This window comes from Rhinichthys klamathensis, unplaced genomic scaffold (assembly GCF_029890125.1).
Source record: "Rhinichthys klamathensis goyatoka isolate OS25496 unplaced genomic scaffold, OSU_Roscu_1.1 h1tg000184l_1, whole genome shotgun sequence".
In the NCBI taxonomy this organism is placed as follows: domain Eukaryota; kingdom Metazoa; phylum Chordata; class Actinopteri; order Cypriniformes; family Leuciscidae; genus Rhinichthys; species Rhinichthys klamathensis.
This window is the reverse complement of record NW_026606712.1, coordinates 1,189,567-1,201,394: the sequence shown is the minus strand read 5'-3', so window position 1 is coordinate 1,201,394 and position 11,828 is coordinate 1,189,567. Positions and strand designations below refer to the sequence as shown.

The 11,828-nt window shown below is 41.1% G+C and overlaps 1 protein-coding gene across 1 annotated transcript; it reads right to left on the bottom strand.

The window, feature by feature from the left end:
- Window positions 1–5,010: 5,010 nt before the first annotated feature.
- fscn1a (fascin actin-bundling protein 1a) lies at window positions 5,011–10,988 on the bottom strand. The gene is made up of 5 exons (XM_056261640.1): window positions 10,034–10,988; window positions 7,196–7,352; window positions 6,027–6,148; window positions 5,677–5,844; window positions 5,011–5,587 (listed from the first exon to the last, which is right to left on the bottom strand). The coding sequence occupies exons 1-5, from the start codon at window positions 10,854–10,856 to the stop codon at window positions 5,382–5,384; spliced, it is 1,476 nt and encodes a 491-aa protein (XP_056117615.1). The 5' UTR covers window positions 10,857–10,988; the 3' UTR covers window positions 5,011–5,381.
- Window positions 10,989–11,828: the final 840 nt, after the last annotated feature.

Sequence of the window (11,828 nt, the reverse complement as noted above, 5' to 3'; positions counted from 1 at the left end):
TACATGTGGTTCCCAGACCACGTCTCAGTGTCAATGAGACGTGGTCTGACGTTAGCCAGGCTATGTAGACCTGCTAATCAGACACTGACCATCTGACAAAATTACTCATTTAAAACTGTTTCTTAAGGTGTCTCAGTTTGACATTGTAACCTCCTAATGAGCCAGCAGATGGAAGATCTTTAGGCCTGTATGCCTACAGGTGTGAAGGGGTCGACCCTGGCAGCTTGTGCTCAACGAGCTTCCTGAAACTGGATCTGTTCCCCTGAATCTTCTGCCTTATGTTTCATGAAGTCACAAGTCAAGTCAATGTAAGTCTGCCTGAAGATAGATTAATATTCCTCGTCCTTTCTTCAAGATATTATGAAGATATGATAATGTACAGATGATCTACAGAGGGATGGTGAGTGTATATGTTATAAATGCTCCTGTTAAGGTTTCCTCCTTTTGTGTTACTCAACCTCTGGCGTGAAGGGCTGGATTCGCAGTCACGAGAGCGTCATCATCCCCCGTTGTGATGCCCAAGGCGGTGGTCAAACATGATTTCCCGGGATTAGCAATGGTCATGTGACTGCTGGAGCTGTCCATGTCTTATGATATCAAACTCCCAGAGACTAGATTATTTGTTAGGAAGCATTAAACAAGGAAACTATTCTTATTCCTGTATTAGTACACCCATGTTTTTTTTTTTCGTCTGCCTTTTGTTGCAATCTTATTCTTATACAATAACTAAGCTTCTAAAAAATAACTGTCTGGCATTTGGGAAACAGTCGTTGGTGTTTTTTTTAGCTCTTTTCTTTACAGACACGGCATTGTCTTTGTAATTCAGTGTTAAACCATTTTTGGAGTGTGCATGTGATCCTTTTCTGTATGCATTGTTGAGTGTGTTTCTTTTGCATTCAGCCGATCAGTAAAGCTTATTTTAGTAAGTGAACCTAATGTAGCAAGCTGAATTAGTTTGGATGTAATTTGCATAATTCAGTCTTTTAGTCAGTAAGACTTTTCAATACTTCTATTCAGCAAGGTCACATTAAATTGACCAAAAGGGACAGTAAATACATTTAGCCTATATAATGTTACAAAATATTTATATCACAAATAAATGCTGTTCTTTTGAACTTCTTCAAAGAATCCTGAAAAAAATGTAGTAAGCTAAAAACAGCATAACTGTTTTCAACATTGATGATAAAATATTTCTTGAGCATCATGTGACACTAGAATTTTAATTGCTTGCTTGACTGTATTTGATTAAAAAAAATTGACAGCCCAGTGTAGACATTTTTACACAAAACTAAATATTGAAAATCTGACAATGCTAAATAGGTAAAATGTTGCAAGACGAGGTCATGTGACTAGAACAGTAACAGTTTGAAATGATGTGTCAGTGCGAGTAGGTACAGTATTCTATTCCACTCAGCTCTTGTTTAAAATAAAATAGCTTTAAACATCACCAAAAAAATGCAAATGCATGGAAACATAGAAACCACATGGATAAATAAAGAAACGTCATGACATTTCGCACAGTGCAAACATTGTTCTCTCTTTACACCGACCGTTACAGACACATCTGTGCAAAAGCTGCTCTGATGCGTTTATTCAAATACCCACGTGACGTCTGATTCTGAATTCAGCTTCTGATCTCGACCGCCACATACGTCGATGAAAATGATGATTGTCTAGAAGAAAATCTCTGCCTGCCCACCTGAAAAACTGCAGCGCAGACCCCACCATCAACCCCCACAACAGAGTCACCTTAATTTTCCATGGTCTGAGTTGCCATGGAAACATTGGTCCTCGTGTCAGCCAGACTAGATCATTTAACCCTTTCAGGTTTTTTTTTTTTTACTTCATTGAAAGGCTGGATGGGCGTCATCTTCAGCAGTCAGGCTGTATATCATCAGTCATCTAATTATACATAACACTCATGAAGACTAATTAGTGTACCAATCAATTGGTCTATCCTTATTGATTGAACTCACAAATGGCTGAGCGGCTTCCTGTTCTTCCTAAACCTATTTTCCCAGCGTAAATAAAATGAGGCAAAACTGTCTTTGCGGGTGTAAGAGGACCCTGCATGCTCCTGGTCTGGTTTTAAAAACATTTATCTAGTCATTTTTAAGAATTGCATTAGTAGTTAGGCTATGCTATTCCACAATAAACATGTGAAAGGCCGGCGCTGGTCATTTATGAATTGTTGCGTAGAAACTCGTACATTTGATCTATCTACATATTATTTCTCACATAGCCGATGCGTACGTTTGATTCAGAAGAAAAAAATGTGTACGCCTCTCTTCCAGAAGTGATATTTATGAATCGCAGATGATCTTGAAATTGTGCGCAGGCAGCGCAGCTGAATGGTTTCAGATCTCCGCCTTCTAAATGCCACCTAATTAATGTCACTAACATATAAAAGAGCAGCAGACAACGTCCGAATCCTTTACTTAAGAATGGTGAACGGCAAGAATGGCTTGGATTTTCAAATAGGCCTACATGCAGTAGCTACACCGACTCTCTGCCACAAGGAAAAGACCCTTCAGCTTAGAACCTGACGTGGCGCTTTTCCCAGTAGCACCTCATTGCAGTACACGAGATCCAGGGGGCGGAGTTGGATCCAGATCAAAGGGGTGGAGATGGGTGGGGTTAGGGATCAGGGGGTGGAGATGGGTAGGATAAGGGGTGGGGTTAGGGATCAGGGGGTGGACATGGGTAGGATTAGGGGTGGGGTTAGGGATCAGGGGGCGGAGATGGGTAGGATTAGGGATCAGGGGGCGGAGATGGGTAGGATTAGGGATCAGGGGGCGGAGATGGGTAGGTTTAGGTATATGTAAGGTGGGAGGAGTTGGATCTGGATCCAACTCCTCCCCCTGGATTTCGTGTTCTGCAGTGAGGACCATCTCGCTTTTCCACTTCAAAGATAAATATGATTGAACGTTGGCGTTGATTTTATCGTACCGTACGCACACTATTTTCAGTTTAATATCAGTAATTTTCAGTATTTTCCTGGTTAACCAAAACCTAAAAAAATACAATAACAATAACGTTACAATAACGTTCTACAAACCAAAAATTAACGTTCTATTTCCGTTAGGAATAGGTACTTTCCTGGCTAACCAGGGGAAGGTTAGAATAACATTATTGGAACGTTAAAATAATGTTAGAATAACATTCTAATCTGGGTAGGCCTATATGTGATCTGGGCAGGCCTATATGTGATCTGGGCATCTCCATTTCCTCATTCATTTTCACATTCCTTTGTTGCTTTTATTAGGATCTTACTGAAATTTGGCTTTTTAAATCGATTTACGGTTTGCAGGAAGGATCACATGCTTTGAATTTGTTTCTCTATCTTCATTGTCAGCTGGCAGTACAGCCTCCACTCGCCATTTTAGACTACTTGATCTTCTATAAATTATATTTTTGTTTCTTCAATAACTCTGCAGATGGGATAGAAATAATTTAGCAAATTGCTGCTCCAGCAATAACACAGAACAAAAGCCTCATTGATGGAGTGGCCGCCAGCGAAAAGAAAGAAAAAAAAGATGGAGTTGAGGTCTCAAGAGAAAACCAATTTCTCTCATTTTGAGCTCTTCTGCAGCCGGGTAAGCTTTCAAAACAAACTTTTGGAGCTGCGGTCATACTTCAGCAAATTCTGCAGTCAACCCTTGTGACAATTAGCTAGATAAAGGCATATCACAATCGTTATGGTCGTTTTGCCACTTTAAAAGAGAATCAATATTTTTGAATCTTAATTTTTTAGAATTAAAAACAAAAATCACTTACAGAGTTTCATATTCAAACCGTATTTATTTCCGGATTTCATTTGTACCCATGGTACATGAGGAAACATAACCATAATATCAAAACAATATAAAAAGACATTTGTAAAGACTTTACAAAGTATAGATGTGGAATGTCTCCCCCCTCCCATAATGGCCTTCTAATGCACAGTCATTATCATTCCCTTAGCAATGCCAGATCAATATTCAAGCTGTAGTATAAACCATTCTTAAATAATGAGCAGTTATGCTCAAAGTGGCTGTGTTAGTTTGATGTACACCTGAAATCTAATTAAGCACCAGTTTAAATCTTTAATTGATCAATCTTGTGTGTGGTGTTAATGTCTTCCTTTTGGCTTTTTCACTGAGGTCTTAATGCACTGTAATGTGTGTGAGTGTGTACAATGGAACAAGGTTTATGATAATGTCTGTGCCTTTTCAAAAACAGCAGCAAAGTGTAAGGTGACATTTCCAGTGACTTTTCCAGATCAGACCACTACACGAGTCGAGTGAACACAGATCCCCGCCATTCCTTTGGGATTTGTCAGGATCAAGAGGAAAAGTGGTTTAAATTGACCATAAATACTGTGTTGAACCTGCAACAACATACCTCACGTTGGTATCACACACCCACAGCTGCACGGCACACAAATTACTGATGACATCACTTTTGAGTTGCAGAAAACATTTCCAATTTTAATATCTATTTCCCCCCCACCCATTTACAATTCCAGGCACATCCCTTATTATGAGATGAGGGACTGTACGGTACCAATCCAGTTCTCTTGGTTTTCCTCTTTTTAAACATTAAAATTATTTCTAATGGCACAGATAGTGAGGCAGTTCCATCACTGCCGTACTTCCAATACGAAAAACAAAACAGTGTAGCTCATGGCCCTTTCAGTGGTCCAAGAGCTTCCTTCATAACTCTTGTCAAGTGTATAGAACAAGAAGAAAAAAAAAGAAAAGAAAGAAAAGAAAAAAACAGAAACATTCATACATTTACCTGTAAATATTACCTTTGTCCTAGGATCATGAGGGTAGGTACTTATGACTGGCAATACAGTGGGAGGCATTACATCATCAATAGCTCACAGTCACAAGGTTCTTTAACATATTTCGCTGTGTGTTAATATTAAGAGTGTGAGGCTCATACAGGACTGTGCAAAGACGAGGGAGAGGGATCACACTACAATCTGGTACATCAAAATCCTGTGGGTCGACGTGTGGGACCCGACCTTCCAGAGAGTGGACCGATTTGAATGCCAGTCAAATATTAGGACAGATTAAGAGATGACACAAGGTGTGCTTGAACCACACAACACAAATTTGGATGCCAGTTAAGTCCCAGAAGTCCCAGTTGTGGCCACTCGTCGTCAATAAAAACCGCGCAACATTGCGGTAATGTTGTGGCACACAAACACTGGAGTATTTAGACATAATAGAGTATACGTGACTAAAGTAAGCCCCTTCACCTTTAGGTTTTTCTCTGCTATTGGCCCCTGTGCTCACTCATATTCAAAAACCATATTCAAAATGCATAACAGAAAGGGGAAAAAAGAAACAAAAAACTGGAAAGAAAAAGCCACAGTGGTTACTTAAGTGCTTTTAGTACTCCCACATAGTGGAGGCGTCCAGATCATCGGCGTTGGCCTTCAGAACACCTGCGTGATCGCCCTTGAGATATTTCCCCTCGGCTGACTTGATGGCCACTTTGTTGTAGTCGCAAAACTCGAGGAAGAAGTCCACCGGGGTGTCGCTACTGCTGATCACGCTCGATTCACTGGCCACCATCCAGTACTTCCCTGTGGAGTCTGAGAAGAGATTCAAGGGTTCAAGGAAAGTCTTAAAACCTTCAACAAGGTAAAGTCAAAATTGAAACATTATTAAAGTGCAAACAAACCTTGTAAGCTGTAGGCTCCATCTCTAAACTCCAACCCAAAGACATCATACGAGGAGCGGTTGGAGTCCAGGGTGCCCGTCACCTTCCTGCAGCCAATGAAGCCATGCTCCCCTCTCAGCACGATGAGGGGCCTATTGATGAGCTTCATCAGGAACTCCTCGCTCTCACCTGTAAAAGCCATTTCTCAAAATCAAGGCTCACAATAGTCAAGCAGCAAATGTTTGTGCTATTGATGTGCTTCATTTAACATGGCCACAGATTGAGTGGCAATCCATCAGCATACGGTCTACTAAATCGCTGCAGCGTTGCCAAACAAAAGATTGAAAATAGTGTACAGCACTCCACCCCACCTGCTGAGTCAATAGTGGCAGCAAGCTGTCCATTCTTTTTGGCAGCCACATATTTTTCATTGGCGGCACGCAGGGTTATCTTCTTCCCACGCCACTCAATGTCAAAATAGCAGTTAGCAGACCTGGGTGAAGAGATTATGCATGAAACTATGAAATATAAATCTGGAAACGATACTCCGCATTCATACATCGTCATCGTAATTATCAAAACCTTAAAACAGAAAAACACAATGTTTAAAAATTGCTGCATGTAGATAGTTTTACTGCAACACAGAATGTGTTTGTGAAGGAATAGTGCTCTTATTATATTACATTAACAATTAAATAATTTTAAATGGCATATCAGCTTCCAAACTGGGAGCCAGGTAAAAAAATTGCTAGGTAAAAATATACTTTAATTAAATTAAAAATTAAATACTGCTAAAAAGTTTGGGTTCAGTGTTTAAGAAAGAAAGAAAGAAAGAGCAAGCTTTCTTTCACAGGGACTAAATGTATAAAAGTGACAAATTTGTGACATTATTAATGTCTTTAATATTTCAAATAAATGCTGTTCTTTTGAACTTCCTATTCAAACAATCCTGAAAAAAAGCATCACGTTTTCCACAAAAATCTTAAGCAGCTGTTTTCAACATTGATAATAATTTAGAAATGTTTCTTGAGCAGTAAATCAGCTTCTTAGACTGATTTCTGAAGGATCATGTGACACTGACTGGAGTAATGATGCTGAAAATTCAACTTTGACATCACAGGAATAAATTACATTTAAGTAATTATTAAAATGGAAAGCAGAAAGCTAATTTTAATTGCAATAATATTTCACAATATAGACATACTGTATTTTTGATTGAATGATGCAGCCTCAGAAGAGAAGACACTCTCAAAAACACTAAAAAATATTTTGCCAATCCCATAATTTTCAACGGTGTACATATGTCTAATCACAAACTCTTAAACTAAATGTGGTATCACGGTAATGTTTTTAAAAGGGTCTATAAATACTCATTTATTATTTTAATTTATGGTTATTTCTGATGTTGAAGAAAATTGGAGAGCAGATAAGAATACTGCTTATAGATGTCAGCTGATTTTCTGTCTAATATTTGTTAGTGATTGACCCACAACACACTGATGCGAGATGCAAGATGTATGTTTCTGTGATTCACACTCACTTGGTCGAGGCGGTGCACTGGAGGCCACCGTTAGCTGTGAGGGTCCAGTATTTGCCAGTGCAGGTCCTGAAGGCACACTTCTTCGTGTCCTTACTGATTTCCATCTGGAAGGTCTCCTGGTCACCTTCTTCATCCTGGTTGGCAGAGAGGTCCATGCCTGAGAAACACAAAAGCATACTGTGAAACCCATTATAAAAACCACCAAACCCCGGACTCTCACAATGCATCTTTGATCTGGATCAGGCACGCTGAGTGAGCAGAGACAGAGTTAACGCAGTTTAGGGATGATGATCTTTGCGATTACTTGACTAACGAGTGTTGAATGACAGGGACTATCACTCTGGCAATTGCTTTGGCCTCCTCACACACACTCTCTCTCTCTCTCACACACACACACACACACATACACAGAGTTAATCTCCTTAGGAATTTTGGACTGTCATATATGCCAGGATGCTTAGTGGGAGGCTTCAGGATAACAATAGGTCAATGCATCCGGTTTGTATTTTAGATTCATGAAGCTTGTTGAAAGACCAGACCACCAGTCCTCTACTGCAGGAAATGTAATTAAACTTCATTGTATGCATTTAGACAGACATTCATCAGATAAAGCTTGTATTTACGGTCTTAACCTCTTTAAAGAGGAAAACATAATTTAATGTCAGGATTTTGGAAGGAAATATTGGATACATTAAGGTAAACATCTATGAAATGACATGTAAGAGCCATAATTTTATTCATCTCTACTCTGAGATCCTCCAAAAAAGGTTGGTTGGAGAAAACTTTTAAAAACACTGTGGTTTATTCTTCAAATATACATGCATGCAATTCACCATGATTGCGTTCATGTTCCCATTTCACCAAGCTCCTAATACATCTACATGAAATTGCGTATTACCACCACCGTGGCCTGGCCTCAGGAAGGCGGATTGAGTTTCCACAGAAATATGCGTGCCTGAATGAGCAAGGAAAATAAATGACCAAGATGAGAAACACATGGCAGCAAATGGAAGATCTGCACAGGAGAGTGACTAAGACACCCGGAGACTTGCTCTAAATCAGTCTTGGGCAGGACAAGGGGGTGGGAAATTCCTTCAATCATTCTAAGGGAGGTACGTATCCTCAACCAGCATTTAAATGGTTTGGGAGGATCTTAAGCCACCAGCAGACACACCCCCAACCCCCATCGCTCGATTCATCCACACGACAACTGGAGGGAGTCTTTAACCTTGGCAGCAAAATATTGTAAAGATATTTAGGATGTTTTAGGTTGATTTCACAATTACAGTGAATTGCCAAACTCATCGGTCAAGCAGCTGCCATCATAAAGCAGCGAGGACAAACAATTCTCAAATGAACAAAATATAACGCAAGACACGGTTGGGAAATCATTTTAGCATTTATGGAATGACAGACATCCGATGTCCTTGCCACAAAGGAAGGAAAATCAGGCAAGCGAGCAGGGAGACTCCTAATCTTTTAAGACAGATGCATTTAAGCGAGAGTGTTTTTTTGTGCATGCTGAAATGGCTAAACTTGTGCATAGCGAGGCTCTATTGTTCTGCGTGCTGGGCTGCCTAAAAGACTCTCAGCAGCTGGGCTGCATGGTGAGCTGGGGCCCAGAGCATGCTGTCTTTGTTCTCCTTCTACCCTCAGCACACGCCTGAAATCTCGACCCCCTCGCACATTTTCTGAGGAAGGGCTCAAAGGAACATGCCACAAACATTGAACCTTGGGATTGTATCCCTGAAGGCAAATATTTGATTTAGGACAGCATGAATAGAGATGGGGGTCTCAGTGTAGAAAGATGTGATTTGGATGTTGTAGATCAAAATTAAGTCCAGATTGCTGTGAGCAATTGGCATAAACCACTATTGAAGATAGAAATCTTGCACTACCACAAGGCTAATCAAAATCACAAAACTAACAAAGGCTACATTTATGAAAGTAAGGACATATAGAAGAGCATATCATGACCTGCAGAGACCAAGTGCTTCCTGGCACAGGCCCAACACACTGGCACTGTCCTGCCTCATCCAGCAATACTGATAAACCAGAGCTGGGATTGCCAAATAAATCCCAGACATCCTCTCTTAACGATGCCTTTTTGTTTCAATTTAGCAGTTATTAAAACATAGCAGAACATCTCATTTCATTTTCATCAGTAATAGGGTAGTGGAGCTGTTATGGTGACACTGGAAATCGCAATATTTCACCAGTCCAGCTCTATATAATTTGATCCATTATTTCAGTCTGGCAGTCTCAGGTCAATTCCTCTGGGTGTTTACAGTAATGATTGCCTTCACTCTCAACTTAATTACAGTATGCTGGACTCTCCAAAATACAGCGTTATAGAATTAACAGAAGAATGATTGTGCAAAACTGCAGACAACGGTTTGAGTATGGATTTCATTCTCAGCTAACGTTTCTATTGTGGCAATAACCAGTGTACTGTAACCCACTGGGAGCCATCAGACAGAAAAATGGAAGCAAAATGGAACCTCACTTGAAGGCACAACCAGATTAACCATTAAAATATGGTTTAAGGAAACATTTGAGAGTGGACTAAACTGCAGCAAAGTGAAGCATATGGGTTTTTTTTCCATATGACTTTTTCCAGCATTTGCACTGATCCACCCCTGGGCTCTGCCTATATCCACACAGGAACCACAAGAGAGGGAAAAGAGTTGAATACCTATAATTAAGAATGAGCTCTAGATAATTATGGAGGATTTACAGGAACCCAACCCTGACTGATGATGCTCACATAAAATGGAATAGCATATCTCTTGCATAGATTAACTCATCATTAAGTATGAATAAATTAGCATCATGTACCTTGCCTGGTGGACACATTCCTGTCGTTGCCAGCGGTGAGGACCACTTGAGGGTGGCTCTGCTCCAGAACAAAAAGCTCGTCTTTGCCAACCTTCAAACTCTTGCCGGACTTCATGGTTCCACTGGGACCAGAGGGAGCCAGGTACTTCCCAGTGCAATCTCTGAAGACAACCTTCCCGGACCTGAACTCCAGAGTGTATCCCGTGGTCTTGTCGGGCTTCTGGGACAGGCTTCCGTCGTTCTTCAGGAAGCGGTTGTCGGAGGTCTGTAGGTGGTACCTCTGGTCCTGGAAGACCAAGGTGATGAGGGAATCAACGCCCCAGGGAACATCTCGGTCAATGGCGATCTCGTTCTGCTCAGAGCTCAAGTGCGCGTATCTTTTCCTGGTGAGGCTGAAGATGTTGACCTGCGGGTGCATGGCAATGTGCACGCTCCATTTCTCTGCGATGGAGATGGTCTGAGCGAAGCAGGTAATTCTGTCCTCGGTGCCGCCCAGGTAGCGCTTGTGAGGCTCAGACTGCAGTGACCAGCGCCCATCATCATGTGCAGTGATTACGAACCGACAATCCTCGCTCGGGGTCTCGCTGTCACCCGTGACGTTGCCGTCTTTGTCAGCTGCGATGTACCTCCCCAGATGGCTCTTCAGGTAGAACATGTTTGAGTCATCACCGTCCTGCTCCAAGGTCCAGATCTGTTTCTTCTTCATGCTGGTGGCTGATGCATTGATCTTGAAGCCGAACGTTTCAGCCGTGAGGTACTTGTTCCCACAATTGATCAATCCGAACTGGATTTTAAGCATGTCGCTGGTTCCGTTTTCAGTCATGTTTCCTGTTGGCCTTCCTGGTATGGGTTCTGCTGGTGCACTGTGGATGATGTTGATGGGTCTCTTTGTTTTAAAGGAGCGAGCGTGCGCGCGCCTCTGTCTTTGCAGCCTCACAGCGCGAGCGCACAGACACAGCTGTGGCTTTTATACACACGAGTGATGTCACGCGCGCCGTCCCGCCTCCATTCAGCACACTCACACATCCCAAATTAAGTTAGGAACAACAGATTTTGATAAAATGATCTCTTGTGGACGCGTTTAACATACTACTACTTTTCGAAATACAGGAGCGGTTCTAATGCGTAAAACAGACGCGAGCATCCTCCGAGACATCGAACTCTCGCGTGCACTTAACAATGAACATTCTCAAAAAGTGCTCACCCTCACGTCTTAACCAACCTGTTCAAACCACATTTATCTTAACTGGATGGACGAAAAAATATATCTCCTTTTGTGTTATACAGGCAGAAGACAGATATGCTGCTGAGTAAATAATGCAGAGCAGTAAGCATGTACACATTTTATTTTTAAAACGACAAATCACATAACAGATCTTGGAGTTGGATTTACATAAACCATGCATTTACATAATGTTCATGCTCCAGTGATATCTCTCAGCATTTGTTTTACTGCAGGAGGAATGCCACTTCACTGGCCAGTGAGAGGATGAGGAAAAACAATGCAGTGTTTATTCTGTACAAAGATATATTAGGCTGCACATGTTGGTCATTGGGTTCAGGAAGGTCTAGTCAAATAAACAGCAACTTCATCCAAATACCACTGGCACAGTTTCAACAGCAGCACACAGGCATGAGAAAATGATGCAGGACAAACATTCCACAGTGTCTTTGTCGTTTATATGATTCTTTCATATGATTCATCATCAATCGCATAATCCTAAAGAAATGCTTTACTGGCATTTACTACAGGAACTATGCAAAATGCAGTACTGTAAATACACAAGCACATTAT